The following is a 15,730-nucleotide window of genomic DNA, read 5'->3' as shown; positions in this document are numbered from 1 at the left end:
GTCTCCCATCAGGTAGTGGCAAAACAAACAAAAGAATGATGGGAAGATGAAAATTGAATACTTCTGTGGAGGGGAAAACTTCCTTACCTGGTTTGGGGGTGTGTAGCATCTTGTCTGTACCTTGTACTGTTAAAGGAAGTGCAGGAGAGTGATGCTGAATAGCTTGGAGCACGGCTTTCTGTCCCTGACATGGAGCAGCTGTACTGGAATGAGATGTGAGGCAAAGCTGCAAGGGGATAAGAAGGAGGACAGAAAGCAGCTACTCGCCATTTTCTACAGGTTCTAATGAGCATTTGTATTTTTGTCTTACATGAGCAGACATGAAACACAGCCTGTCTGTCTTTAGGAGAATTCATCTCTCTCTCAAGAAGCAGCAAAGCAATGCTTTCTCTTCTCAACAGCCATTTTTATTGCCTTCAACAGTACATCGTTGGAGGGTAAAAGAAATTATTTTCTGCCATTCTTTAGCTTCTTTAATAGAGAAAGTAAATTCCCTGGGACTATTGATAAAAGGCAAATGGTTAACTTTGCATCCCAGCTGACAATGCAAGCAAAAAGAGTTGGCAACTCCCCAAAGCAGGCTGCTTGTGTGAGAATGGCACCACAAAACCACCCAAGTGACCACTCTGTGGAGTAATTAACCGACATTTGCATGGAGAACAAGTTCTTACAGCCATTGCTAACGCGACCGAGAGTCTGCGTTTCGAGATGCCACAGCAGAGGCTCAGGCTTGAAAGTGTCAGCAATGTTTAGTTCGAGCCTACAATAATCAACAAAAAAAATCTTTTCACTCATTCCAAGGGGTTTTGGCTAAGGCCTCTCACACATACAAATCTTTCAAAGCAGCCAGAAACAGTGTCCTGCATCACACCTCCAGATCCCAGCTCTTGCCACAGGCCAGCCTTCATCTCCAAAATAGACAGACACGGGTTTTGCAATGAAGAATATTTACTTTCCTTCATTTGATCCATTCTGTAAAGTGCTATGTTTCTAAATTTAAAAATTCTGTAGAGCTCTAGTACTTTAAATACAATAAATACAGAACGAGCTTATGTGCAACTTTGCTTGCAAGTTTTGTTCTTTTTTTAGTAGATATACTAAATTTAGTAATCAAAATAGCCTCCAATAGTACTCCATGAAAAACTAGTAAGAAGTTATAAATAAAATCACATCCTTCAAAGATATCCTACGCACTTCTTCTGTCCACAGTGCATGGAGAAGCGTAGCGCTCCTGCGAGCATATGGAGCAAAGAGAAATGAGGAAGCTGAAAACTACCTAACAATAAAATGCAAACCCTTAGAAGTTAATGCTACACATCCTCCCATAAACAGTCTGTTTTCTACACTTAGTCTTGGTGTATTCTATTATTTTTCCCCATTAAAAAACTCTTCTAGGAAGAACGTCTTGCAAGATGGAGGTTGATTCACCTTCATCTTGCTCCTTTTTACTGCAAAGTGGAAAAGATTCTTGAACAAACTGCCTACACATTGGACATTGCTGAAAGTACTTAATGCAGCCATCACACAAGCACGTGTGCCTGCAGGGTAAAAGTACCCAGTTCACGGTGCCGTTTTGGCAAACAACACAGTCTTTACTGTTTTCTTCATGCAGTTCTGGTTCATCTTCAGCCAGTCCAGCCTTTTCTAGCAAGCTTCTGTCAGTGCTTCTCTCATCAGGGGCCAGATCGCTTGAAGATGGTGCAGTACTATTTGCAGACATGAAGAGTTGCTAAAATACACATATACACAAATATTTACAAGTCACAAAACTCTCCTCTCATACCTCAACAAACACACACAGGAAATGCAAGTTCCACTGAGCCCGATTCAATGATTTCCACTGGGTCAAACAGTGCCAGGCTCATTCTTTTTGCCCGAGTCTGGACAGCTGCATGGCCATCAGCTAAAGGCATTTCAGAAGCATAATGTTACATAAAACACTGGGAAAATACTAAGGATAAGCAATCAAATGTTAGCTGAATGCAATCAATGTACATGCATGAACTTTAACAGAACAGCCTAGGTTTTGAGCAGCTTGCATTTCGGCTACTGATGTATCACTCTCTGTGCCCAGAGGGATATTTCAATCCATTCCTACCAAAAATATATCCACCAAGCTGTCAAATCTACTTCACTCAATGCATCCTGCTCTTGCTCATATTACAATCCCATGCTCCTTTTTGTCTTAGTTTCTGTGAAGTTCAAATTATTGTGGGCATGATCTCGTACCAGAGCCAGTAAACTACCATGCAGCCAAATATGCTCTTGGAGAGCACACTACACAACTCAACAAACTGCAGCTGCAGAGCTATTTCTCTTCAGTTTCAGCAGTGTTTTTACAATGACAACCCTACATGAAAAGAAAACTAAAAGGATCATCAGGAAAGTTTACCTGGATCAATTATATCAGCAAAGAAACTGGCCAGGAAAAACATTTGGACAAATATAGTTCTGAATGAATGCTAATTAAGTCAGATGATTTGGCCCAATTTCTAGCTTATCAATACCATACAGTATTTTTATTATCACAGTACTGTTGCACAGAATCACATTATCAACTGCCTGACAGAAGATAAAGATAGTCCCCCAGCATTCATAGATAAGAGAAACTGGAATGGAATAAGGAGAACAAGGGTTTAACTTAGCATGGTGTGTGCTTGGAAGGTTCCTAATGTCTGTGTGTTGTAGTAAAAAAAAGATTAAAAGACAGGTTTCTCTGAGGCTTTCCCAGTTGAAGGGCAGCATGGGAGAAAGTGCTGGTTTGAGAGATTAGCGAGGAAGTAACAAATGTTCTGTAGAAAAGTGATATGCCAAGGCCTGAGAAACAGTAATAGTATGGGTAATAGCTGGCCTCCAGCTGGACCCTCCATAATTGCACTTGCTACATCTTTACAGACAATACTTTCTTTACTGACAATAGCTGCATTAAAGAAATGTGTGGGTATTAGCAAAAGAGGTAGGTTAGACAAAATGCAATTGTTGATGAGAATAAAGTCTCTAAATATTAGCGAAGGATGTAGCTAAGACGTCTATGAGAATGGATTCATGCTTTTAATGTGTCTGTTCCTGTGTGTGCAGGGGCTGGTGTTCAAGGATGGGAAAGCAGATCATCAGCCTCAACTGAAAGTTAGAGGGAGGAAAAAAAACAGAAGATAAGGGAACTTTGGTTCCTCCTGAAGCCTTGGCCAAGTTTCAGGTGGTATCTCAATGGAGGATAACGCCAGATATTAGATGGTCAATTCCAAAGAGTCGTGGTCAATGGTGTTAAATCCAGTTGGCAGCCAGTCATGAGTGGTGCCCCCAGGGCTCAGTACTGGGGCCACTCCTGTTTAACATCTTTACTAATGATCTGGATGAGTGGATTGAGTGTACCCTTAGTAAGTTTGCAGATGACACCAAGCTGAGTGGAAGTGTCCATCTGCTTGAGGATAGGGAAGTTTTACAGAGAGATCTAGATAGGCTGGATGGCTGGGCCAAGGCCAATGTCACAAGTTTGAAGAAGGCCAAGGGCCAGGTCCTGCATTTGGGCCACAACAACCCACAGCAGTGCCACAGGCTTGGGGAGGAGTGGCTGGAAAGCTGCTGGGCAGAGAGGGACCTGGCAGTGTTGGTTGACAGCGGCTGAAGAGGAGCCAGCAGTGTGCCCAAGTGGCCAGGAAGGCCGGTGGCATCCTGGCCTGTATCAGGAACAGTGCTGCCAGCAGGAGCAGGAAGGTGATCTGTACTCGGCTTTGGTGAGGCCACACCTCAAACACTGTGTCCAGTTTTGGGCCCTTCACTACAAGAAGGGCATTGAAGTGCTGGAGAGGATCCAGAGGCGAGCTACCAAGCTAGAAAAGGATTTGGAGCACGTTTCATGTGAGGAATGGCTGAGGGATCTGGGGCTGTTTAGCCTGGAGAAAAGAAGGCTCAGGGGACACCTTATCGCTCTCTACAACTACATGAAAGGAAGTTGTAGCCAGGTGGGGGTCAGGTCTGTTCTCCCTAGTAACAAGTAACAGAACAAGAGGAAACAGCCTCAAGTTGTGCCAGGGGAGGTTCGGACTGAATATGAGGAGGAATTTCTTTACTGAAGGGTTGTCAGGCATTGGAAGGGGCTGCCCAGGGAGGCACTGGAGTCACAGTCCCTGGAGGGGTTTAAGAGACAGGTGGATGTTGCACTTATGGAAATGGTCCAGTGGTTGATAGGGCTGGGACAAAGGCTGGACTCAATGAGCTTAAAGGTCTGTTCCAGCCGAAACAATTCTATGATGCTATATTCCACTGATGAAGTTACGTATTGTTTATTCAATAATATAAAAAGCTGGACCCTCTTGCAGTGACTTTTTTCCCTACAAGTGGATGCATTGTGCAGGAGCTCCCAATTGCCAGGACAGGCTCTACAAACCCTCACTGCAATCGGGACTCTGCAGCCACTGTGGGTCTGGATGATGGTAACATATCAATAGGGCAATTGGTGTTGTACCTTTCTTACTCATTATCTCTGTTCCCCCATAGTAATGATTAGGTGCATTACCTTGCTTATGCTTTTTCCTGTTTAGGAAAAAGTTTATTGTAATTTAATGTTTTATCTTATTTTTTGTTATTCTATTTTTCTCTGTAACATTTAGAGTTAAACAGTAAAGGGAGATTAATCTTTTTGTTAGTGTCTGTGTCCTTTCCGCCACTCCGTCATTTGGTAAAACAATGGGCAACACAATAGGAAGCATTCAACACCTAGTTTACGTCTTGCTACTACTTTAATAAGTGCACAGTACCTAGGCCTTGAGAATAGGATCAAGTAATTCCTCCAGGAAGTCTTGAATATTTTTGTATAAAACATTTCTGTACCGTAACTTTGTCTGGAACTACTTAAAAATGTATGGATAGACAATAAAATTCTTATACTAATTTAGGCTCCTGAAAGGCTACACAAACTAAACACTGTTGCCCAAAGAAAACAAGACTCAGTACGTGGCTTACCTTCAGATCATGGTATTGACCTTGAGCCAGAAGTAGATACCGGTATAATATTCTGCAGGAAAGTCTGTAGCTCTCATCAGGAACATGAATTACAGTCACCATTGAAATCTAACGAAAAAAAAAGCGCTGTTTAATAACTGTTCTTTTTGTTACAGGAATCATAGAGTCATAGAATGGTAGAGGTTGGAAGGGACCTTTAGAGATCATCCAGTCCAACTTCCCATATCATGTAGAGCAGTTTGCTTGAAAGATTGCATACTTGGTTACAACCTCTGACCTGCGTGTTTCCTTAGACAATCAGGACTTTGGCAGAGTCTCCATCCCTGGAGGTATTGATTGACACATAGATGAGGTGCTGAGGGACGTGGGTTAGCTTGGCAGTGTGAAGGGAGGGGTTAAAGGTCTTTTCCAACCAAAACAATTCTGTGATTCTGTGACTTCAACAATGTGGATTTCAAGCAGAGATCCAAAAATATGCTGAATGAGCATAAAAACAGGACGCAGCATAAGACAGCACTTTGTGGCATTGCAGCTTTCCACGGAGCCCTTCTGTGGGCAGTTTACAGCAGTGAGCTGCTCTGACTGCTCTCAGCTAATGGCATGTGGCTCTAAACCCAAAAGGCACCTAAGCACACGTGGTGCTCCTGAGGACAAGTACTCATCCAGCTGAGGTGAGGCTTGCTTACACAGTCACAGCTGTGCCTCGGAGAGGCTACTCACATAATGACTTCAACCAGAAGCAGTAGCTCCTACACTCCTCTTTCTACTCTGCCAACTCATGATGAGCTCCTCCTAGAGGGAAGAGGAGTTGGCAAATCCTGCACCAAGCTAGCCCCAAGCGAATGTGTACATTTAAGTCCCATGCAGTTTCTGCAACCACATCCCAGGCTGTCTTCAACACAAAAAATCAGCTTAAGCCTGAGAGCAGAATTACAGGGGAACATGTAAAAGACAGACTCTTCTCTACTTTCTCCCACTTCTCTCCCAAACACATGGCCCACAGTTTGTAGCCTCTGAAAAGCATTTAGAAGTGTCACTGATTGGCTTGTAAACCAAGTGTGCAAAAGACAAATTTCAGTGGAAAGGATTATGAAAGAACCCCATGGGTTGACTTTAGAGTCATTTTTCTCCAAATAAAAAGCACTCAAAGCTTGCATGCTGTGCCTAATACCCCTCACCTTGCCCAAAGTACATAATAGCTTCTAAAATGGAAAAAGGAAAAAAAAGAAAGTTAAATTCAATATTATTGTAGTTCCCAGAAGCTGTCAAAAGAGGAAAGAAAAACATTAAAAAGCTGTCTTGTTTATAAAAAAAAATTAAAGGCAGGTCAGACTTGCACTTCAAGATCCACACATGGCTAATTACATGCAGAGTTTAAATACATATGTATCTATACATGTGCATCCATACTAACTGAATTTACTATTTGTTGGCAGCAAGGTCTTTTTTTTTCCCTAAAACATAGTGCCTCAAAAAAACCCTCAAAACAATAAAAACCACAAATCCCACACCACTATTAGCTTTGTTTGTGAATCTGAAAGCTTTTAAATCTCCATTAAAATGACAGATTTTGTGTGTTGATACTAAGAGTTGAAAAGTTAATGTTTCTCAGTGTATTTGTGTTATGGCATCCGACCCTAAGTGGTTTCTCAATGGTGACACATCTCCACAATTCAGTTTGTTCAGACACCTAGGCAACTTCTGAACTGTAAGTGGGACCAGTTCCTAACACGAGCACCTCGATCTTCAAGCTACTGTCACTCCTCTGTTGTGCTGTCCTGTAGTACAGAAACATAGATAGTGATACTATGATCTAGTTGAAATGTTAGACTGCTTGATTATAGAATGCCTCTCCCTTGAGCAGCAGGTATTGTCTCTCTTTGTAAATACTTGTACACCATAATCAAGTTACTTCTCCATCTTCTGTTTTATACTCAGCCCTGAGATCTAAGCCTTCTTCCACTTCAACCCTACTAGTCTTCACATAATTTCTATAAGACTTATCTGTGGTCATGCTAATTTTCTGCAGCTAGAGAAAAACTGGCACAAAACCAAATAGGTATCATCTAGCCACAAATATAGTTAGGATGAAAATGACACTGACAGACAGACACACAAAATAATTCAAGACAGAGCTTGACACACAGATGTGAGACTAATGTGGTAATACTGTACTTGCCATAGTGGTAAAGATCTCTTTCCACACTATATTTATACAAGTTTGGGGACAGGAGGAAGGAAGGCAGTCCTAAGGTCAAGTGACGAGAAGACAAGGGCAGGCATCACTTGGAAAGGGAAAAGAGCTCTGGTGTGATCACAATTTCCAAACGAATGTATGGAAAAGCATTCAGTGGATTTAGGCAATTTGATTCTGAGTTCATTTGTGTTATTGTTTAAGCAGACAGTGCAATCAGATTAGCAACCAAATCAAAAGATGGGAGATAAAAGTGTGTCCCAAATTGTTCCAAAAACAGTCAATTTGGAGTTCATAGAAGTGATATTGAGCTGCATGTGACAAAGCTGAAGATTTTTAAGAGGTTAGGAGAACTTTTGGGGAGATGAGTATTTTGTACTTGTCTGCTCCAAGACCTTTGCACCTTCCTGTAAATGACCTGGATCTGGCTACTGTGAGACATAATGTACTCTATAACATAGACTCAGGCCTTTTGCAGGAAGGCAACTTCTGTGTTCCCAACAGTCAAGTCAGCAATCAACTCAAATATCTGTGCCAGACACCAAAACAAAAATCTTCCTACCTTGCCAACAGCTATCCAAATCAACATATCAACATAAGAGCTCCTCCACAGGTTTATGTGATCAGGAAAATCAGATTAACAGCTTAACAACCTACCACAACCCTTGTTCATCTGACCACAGGGACCTCTGTTGATATGAGCTTTCTGAAAGTCATAAGCCTTGTTTGAATAGCATACATCATTTTTATGTAACAATTATCCTTGCTCTTCTGCCATGCTCCCCTGAGTCATCAGTGACAGAGTTAGGGACCAACTTCTAAGGGACAGGGAAAGGAAGCTGTTTTATTCAAGCCTCTCCCCTGAAATGTTCAGACCTTAAATACAGTGACTCTTAAGTATATTGTTGTATTACTTACAATATCATATATGTCTCCATTTTCTTCATCAGCTAACGTCAACAATGCTATCAGTGGATAGCGAGATCTAGGCACTGGGCCAAAATTGACAACTTGAGCATCTTCTGGTAACTGACAATATTTTTCTTCCTTGTCATTTTTTTTAATGCTTTGTATGTGTCAAGGAAAACAATCAGTGTCAGTGCAGTTGAAGACAAATGTGACATTTACACAAAGAACGGTTGTCCTCATATTTGTTCGTAAATACATTGTGCCAAGAACTGGTGAATGCTCACAACTCCCAACACTCCCTGTGCCAAGAATTGAGCATATTTGGTCAAAACAGTTTAAAAAAGGATACAAGTACTGTTGTCGATAGAGGTATTCGCTGTACAGAGCATCCTCAAAGGCCTGAGGGGTCTTGATTCTGAAGCAGTAGACATGTTTCTGCAATGCTTCGTGGAGTTTTTGAACACTGCAGCCCCAGTAGCACGTAAGAATACAGTCTTCCAGACAATCAAGTGTCAGTGTAATACCCTCTTGTAGAAACAAGATAAGGATTTCATTAACTCATCTGTGTGCAGGAATTCTGGAAGTGTTAAGTCTAGATTCTTAAAAGGCAACAAGCAGAAAACAACTTCAGTGTCCCAGATTTTTATCAGTATAATCTAATCTTTGGAGAACTGAGACTAGGTTTAGTGCTGATGAAAGTCAATGGAGATGAGGAAGTGGGTGTGAGGGGATAAAATGGCTGATTAAGCTAACAAAAGCAGCAAAGGCATTTTATGAGGGGTAAATTTTAACATTTAGTAACATTTTACACACTCACTAGCAGACCCGAGAGCACAAGACCTAGCCCAAAGTCCACTCCTTCCTTAGATAGTTGTATTAACTGGATCATTGGCCTACAACACTCTCTGTGGTCTCAGAGTAAGGTCCTCTCAATCATGCAGAGGGAGAATAGAAAGAGTTGCATTTTTTTTTTCCAAAAATCAATTGCCCAACCTGTTAACTTCTAAACACCTACTGTACAAATGGGAGCAGAACTCTTGAAAAGTCCCACCAAATTCAACTGCTTGAACCTTCTGCAAAAACCCAAGTCACCAAAACTAAGTTGTTGTGCTTGCTGGTTGTTTTATTCTCTGTTGAGGGAGGGGTAAAACTGCTGCAGCCCTGTTGATGTTCATAGGAAGGCTCCATATCTGTGTTGGCAGAGGATGCTCAGCCTTGCATACTAACACCCAATGATGCAGAAGGGTATCAATTTCACTTCCCATGTGGGTGATTTCAGGAACTCCTTGAACTCTGATCCAAAGAGATGAATTTAAATTCAATTTGCACTGAAGCACAGAGATTTTTTTAGAATTTATTTATTAATAGTAGTGCACTTCCAAACACCTCCAGAGATCTGGACTTAGATTTAAGGAGGTGGCATATATTCCATAATGACTTCTACAGAATTCTACAGTTACCTAAAGTTTACACAAACACCCACAGTAGTTGGCAATCTGCAAATGTTTTTGTTACTTAAAAAAACTGTTACAGCAGGAAGTGTTTCATAAATAAGAATTAAATTGTACTTAAATATACAAACATTTAACTTTTGAAAGCACTGCACTGATAAGCTGGGTAAATTTGTGTTGTAGTGAGGGGAGAAAGTATGTTATGAGGAAGTCTGGTAAAGGGTGAAAGCAAAAAACCAGAAAGTACTAAGTTCAGGAACAAACTGATGAGAACCAGGCACATCAGAAATCCACTGACTTGTTACTGAAGCTGTAGCAGAATGAGGGATTTCTAACCCGAAAGGATTCTTCACTTGTCTCATCTGCTTTTTCAAGACTCTTGTGCTGGATTCTGTTTCTTCTGAGTTTCTCAGAATAACAGGAACACCCAAACCAAACCTATGAGACATGAAACATGAAGAACAAGTGGGTTAAGTGTTAGTGTTGACACGTTTGAATCTTTCTTCAGCTCTAAATAGCAAGCAGCACCACAAATAGAGCTAGCTTGGCTTTGCAGCGTTATCTACTGGGATGCACGCATAATATAGCCTGCCAATTTGACTCCAGCTTTTCGTGGCAGAGGGTAGGAGTCTTCACAGAGATACAAGAAAATCTTTAAAAGGGAAATACTTTACTCCTGCGTTTCCAGACCGGGAATAAAAATAATGAGAATGGTCAATGCCCTCTAGTGGCAAACAATCAGCCAGAGCTGACTCTCCCAATTGAGACTCTAGCACATCCCATCATAGGACCCCAAAAATTCACTGCTTGCAACAATGGCACAGCCTTAATGGACTCAAAAGGATGACCTTAGAGTAAATAATTCAGGCCTAAGATATTGCTAGTTGTAACTACAGCCAACAAAACCTTTTTATGGGAGACTCGGATCCTGATTTCCCACGTAAACCTCAATTACAACAATATGCTGATATTAAATCAGAGTTGTAAACCCTCTGCTTTGAGCCAGAAATTAAGTGCAAAATCAAAACTGAGACTCTAACACCTCTTCAAAGCCAAAACTAACACACTACCACAAGTGATATTCTGACCCTAAAAGGGCATTGAAGCAAAGATTTAAAAGTTTAAACACCCTATCAATCAAAATAAAAACTCAAAAAGTAAGGAAGAATATTTTGGGGTGCTTCCTGACAATTGAAAACCCCAAGATTTTCATGTTGCCTGGGGCTTTGAAGGGAACCATTTCAAAAGAGAAGTAGCTACAGAACAAGCTCCACAACAGACTGCCTTTTGCACTTGGCTAAAAATAATTCACTTTTTAAGGTGATAGCAAGAACTTTCAATAACCAAAATCTGATTACAGGAGCTGTCACAGATATGCAATCAGAAGACTATTTCAGAGACTGAAGAGATTTTCTTAACTGCATTAATCCAGTCCTGTCTCATTAGCAAGGCCACAGGGAGAGGCTGTGGGAGTCTTTCATTAATGCATTTCAGAAAAGAGTTATTAATTAGCTCAGGCTGTACTTTCTTGTATTTATGCTTTTGTCACTGGCACCTGTACTGTTGAGGTGATGGCCTGTTTAATGGCTTTGAATTTTATGCAGTTTATGCAGTCAGCAGCATACTGGGGACTGAAAAACTCTGAATGGCATGAAGCATCAGCTCTTCCCCGCAGCAATTGTTTCCATTGAGTTAACCAAAATAGCAGCTGGTACAGTAAGATGGGTCTCATACCAAAAACTCAAGCTGAAAAGGGCACTACCAAGTTCAATGTAATCAGTTTGAAAACTGCTAAAGCAACTTCATGTACAATGCAACTCAGAGCCAAACAATCTTGTGGCTTAACTGCTCCTTTTCCTGGGGTCTGAAAATCTTTTCCAGCTCCTCGGTCTCAAACAAAGAAGAAAAGCAGAGCTTCCACTGACATTGGGCTGTTTTCTGTTGAGTGATGATGGAGGGGTGCCCTTTGTAAGGCTAACAGGGAAAATCATCAGTCAAAAGTGATTTTTCAAGATGAGGAAAAAGAATTCTCCAAGCCATTCTCAACAGCAGCAACCTGTTTCTGGCAGCCTAACAAATATCTGCCTTTACCATTTAATGTCTTGCATGCCTGAGTGTCACCAATTCCTTTGGTTTGCTAAACTTTGATGGAAGCATTTGCTTTTCTTTGATGATATGACATAGGGCATTCAGCCATATTTAGCTTGTGTGCATGGAGAGTAAAAGTAAAAACAGCCACGCTGACTTCACTGGGGCTGTCATGAAGCACACTAGTTCAACGTCTTACAAAGAAACCAGGTGCAGCAGCTGTTTCTCTTATTCAGTATCCAAAACTCAATGGAGCTAATCTCTCCAGCCGCACATAAAGATGCCTCCTGTTTTATACCATCTGGCAGCTGAGTCTGAAGCAAAAAACCCTGCTCTTTGGAAACTTTCTTTGCTGGTTGAAAGCAATGGGATAATCAGCATGAAAAGCAGCCACAGAAAAAATCCTCTAGTACAGTTTTAGCAGCAGCTGAAGACAGAAAGGCCTTTCTGTTCAACAATAAGATACAGTGTTTCTGTCAATTTGAAGGTAGTATTCTGTGCATGAAGGATGAATAAAGATAGAGTTTTTATTTCATGATCTAAGGGTCTATCAGCCTAGATCATTAGCTGATATACGGGAAAATTAATTTATTCAGACCAATGCTAGTTTAGAAAAGACAGGAGTTTCCAATGGTTTTGTTCAGGAGTTAATTTCTCCAAAGGGCAGTCTGGACCTCAAATGGGTGCTCAGCAAACAGCTCCTCCTGCTACAAGCCCTCATCTCCAGCTTAAAAGCTGACACATGTGGCCATATTCAGGTAATCTAAATTCCACCTCATTCCTGTGACCAGAGCATCTATTGGGCTGGCTCTAGAAAGCATCTTAGACACTGTGAGCAGAGGCGTAGCTCTCCAAGGCTGTCCATAAAAACAGACACTCATCAAGTAAGTGCATGATTTTGCAAATCAAAACATTAACACACTCCTAAGCAGTTGGTGTTTTTCAGGCTGACTGACACCATCACAAACACATCCATAAAACAAGCTGACAATTGATGCCAAAAATGATGGAGGAGACAATGTCATTACAGCAACGTATCAAGCATTATGCACTTATATGACACTATATGCATTTACAGTACTCTGTGCAGCAAATAAAGGATCAAATTGTTTTCCTGAGGAAGTTCAAGAGCACTTAAATTGTAATGGCAGCTGCAGACGTGCTGAAGTTGCTTGGAGGCTGTTGGTGATCCAGCCACATTCAGCAAGGTTCAAAGGAAACAGCAAATGTCTCTGAGCAGCTGTCCACACACTCACATATTCTATGTGCTCCTGGCTACTCTTCTGCTTGACTAACAGTTCTTTGGAGACAGTTTGTATATATTTACCAAAAAAAGTAAAACAATATCTAGTGTAGATGATCCTGAAATAAAAGTGCTCCTGGACACTCCTCTGCACATGCTGTAGCCCAGAAAGCATCAAAGGACGTGCCTGTAGATGTAAGGATCTTCTGGCATCCTGATTTCAGGTATTTTGCAGCACGGGATTGTAAAGCATTTATTATAAGCAGATAAACAATGACTAAATTGATAAAGGATCACTGGTTTGGGATATGCAAGCAGGAGACTTATTTGAATCACGATTTGGTATCATTTTTTGGTAAATATATGATGTCCAAAGAACCAATGAAGTAAAAAAGGAAAAGTAGAGAGAACTAGATGGCAATATAATACCATCAGTGGGACAGAGAGAATTATCAAAAGGATTTCTACTACATCTCTCTCAAAGTAAAGAATGAGGTAGAGCTTCATCCAGCAAAAGACAACAAAGACTAATCTTGCCTTCACTACCACTTACCCAGCACTAGGGGAGGCAATGCCAAACAAGAACAAAAACTTTCCACAAAGCATATCTGAACGATCAAAAGATACACTTTCCTCACACCGAAATTGCCTATGTTTGAGCTGAGCCAGTGGCAGGTAACAGCACGACTCAAACAAGGGAAAGACTTAAAACTAAAGGAAGCCAAGCAGAGTATTTATAAGCTGCCAAAAGAACAAGCAGCTGCAGCTAAAACATCTGCAATGCTAAAAGGATGGAAAACCCTGAAGCACAGCAACACATATTTTATTCTCTCCAGATGCCACAAAAATGTGGTGTATCCACAATCCCTGCTTAAAACATTTTGATTGCTAATCAATGCTCTCTGCTTGGCAAGTATCAGTGTTTACATTTACAGACACTCCTGAGTTGGCAGGAGAATCAACAGAACGGTGCTGTGAACAGACATTCAGGGATCTGTTTCTGAAAAAGGCAACAATGCATCTTTGCTGAACAAGTTGAATAAAGTCTTCCACTCATCACCTGTCTCTCTAGACACTTTAGTAGGTCAGTTGTTTCAGGCTCCTCCTCGTCCCAGTCCCAGCACCCTGTTTGATTCATCGGAAACATCCCCTCTCCTCTGAGCTTCATCAGTGTAACAGACTGGTATCCCATCAGCGGTCCTAGATACTCTCACACCTCAATAGCCACCCTGCCTTAAAGCCTGGCAAATTTAGCTGCTACCTGGCCTAACACCAGGCACCTTACTCAATATGTGCTCATTTTATCTACCATCAAGATTTGGGATGTCCCCCTCCAACAGTGACAAACATTTCCCTTACAATGGTCCTCCCTAACCCCCACCCTCCCACTAAGGGTCCTCTCCTGGACACTAGGTTTTTCCCCACAGCTTTCATCCCTCCTGCTGCTGGAGCAGCCGCTCCTCCCCTATGATCAGTGCCAGCCCTCCTCAACCCCATTTCCCGGACCGCTGACAGGCCCCACAGCCTCATCCGCAACCGCCCGCCCCGGCGCCGTCCCACTTCAGGGCCAACCCCACAGCCCCGGAACTCATTCCCCAAGGAGGTGCCACCTCATTATATCGCCAGACCTCCGCAGCCACGGCCCATCGCCCCATGGCGGCCTCCAGGAGCAAGGCCGGCCCCACAGGCGGCACCGGCCCCTGCGTCCCACTCACCAGCCCAGCACTAGCCCGCTGGTGACGAGGAAGCAGATGAACACCACGGTGATGTAGAAGAGCGGCGAGTACTCGTAGAGCGTGACGAGAAACACAGCGGCCATGGGGCCGGGTCACTCCCCGGCAGCGGGGAGCCGAGCCGAGCCGGCTCCCGCGCCTCGCGCCCATGCACAGTAGCTGGGAGAAGCCGCTGCCCTCAGCTTGCCCGGAGGTGGGCGGGGCCGCGTTGCCTAGCGACGGCGCGAGGGCGGGCGCGCTCCTGTCCCCGGCAGAGCCGCGGCAGCTCTGCTTGTCCCTCCGCGCCACCGAGCAGGGCCGTGATGTTCTTCACCTTCACGAGATGGCCGAGAAGACGTTTTCTCTTCTGTCACGGCGCCATCTTACACTCCCAGCGGCGCGGAAAAGGCCAGGTGCTTCCTCCGGCACCGAGGCAGCCCTCTAGCAACAGCCTGTTACGGAAGAGAAGCGCCTGCCTCGCACTCGCTGCCCCTGTTTGTCATTAGTGAACTCCGAACCCTGGTTTAATTCTAGAATTACGCTCCGCTGGTGGAAACAAGAAGTACCGCGAGCCACTGAGCTTACCAATTTCTGTCTCATGCTTGAATTTCTTGGTATTTAATGAGACAGGCGTTCCGGCTGATGACAGCCTTTTTAACAGGCTTTTCTCTCTCTCTCTCTATGTATCCTCTTGGTGTTTCAGTAAAGGACACGAAGTTACTAACAGGCGTTAATGGCCTCATCTAACCGCAGTCATCCTCCTTGGACCTACCCCTGGCCCTGCCAGTGTGCTGATATCTCGGCTCGGCCTAGGCACGGAGCGGGATCCTCAGCGGATCAGAGTTTAAATACTGCCGCCCCTAAGGCGCGCCGCCCGGTTCCGCGCCCGTTCCTCCCGGGGGCGGCCCCGCGGCCACGGCGGCTGACGGACCCTCCCTTCCCTGCGGGGAAACCCGCTGTCGCGGCCCCCCACGTTGCCACGACGACGCGTAGGGGCGGGGCCTCGGCTCGGCGGGGTTTCCCTCGGAGGGTCCGTCAGCCGCCGTGGCCCCTCCCTTCCCTGCGGCGCCGCGGCACGCCGGCCGCGCCCGGCGGCGGGCCCCTCCCCGGGGGCCATGAACCTTCCCGCTACCCGTAGGCGGGTGACACCGCCCACCTAGCCGAGGCGGCT

At 43.6% G+C, this 15,730-nt stretch overlaps 1 protein-coding gene across 3 annotated transcripts; it reads right to left on the bottom strand.

The window, feature by feature from the left end:
• Window positions 1-400: 400 nt before the first annotated feature.
• CGRRF1 (cell growth regulator with ring finger domain 1) lies at window positions 401-15,452 on the bottom strand. 3 transcript variants are annotated; one of them, XM_061998189.1, is made up of 7 exons: window positions 15,145-15,452; window positions 14,563-15,011; window positions 9,815-9,954; window positions 8,415-8,592; window positions 8,075-8,222; window positions 4,963-5,070; window positions 401-1,729 (listed from the first exon to the last, which is right to left on the bottom strand). In XM_061998189.1, exons 2-7 carry the CDS (start codon window positions 14,664-14,666, stop codon window positions 1,379-1,381), a joined length of 1,029 nt encoding a protein of 342 aa, XP_061854173.1. In that variant the 5' UTR covers window positions 14,667-15,011; window positions 15,145-15,452; the 3' UTR covers window positions 401-1,378. The 3 variants fall into 3 exon arrangements, with proteins under 3 accessions (XP_061854173.1, XP_061854172.1, XP_061854174.1); XM_061998188.1 differs by having other exon boundaries at window positions 14,563-15,452; XM_061998190.1 differs by lacking the exon at window positions 14,563-15,011.
• Between the last annotated feature and the right edge of the window lie 278 nt (window positions 15,453-15,730).

This window comes from Colius striatus, chromosome 6 (genome assembly GCF_028858725.1).
Source record: "Colius striatus isolate bColStr4 chromosome 6, bColStr4.1.hap1, whole genome shotgun sequence".
NCBI classification, from domain to species: domain Eukaryota; kingdom Metazoa; phylum Chordata; class Aves; order Coliiformes; family Coliidae; genus Colius; species Colius striatus.
Note: the sequence above shows the minus strand (reverse complement) of the source record. Positions and strands in the feature narration are given on the sequence as shown.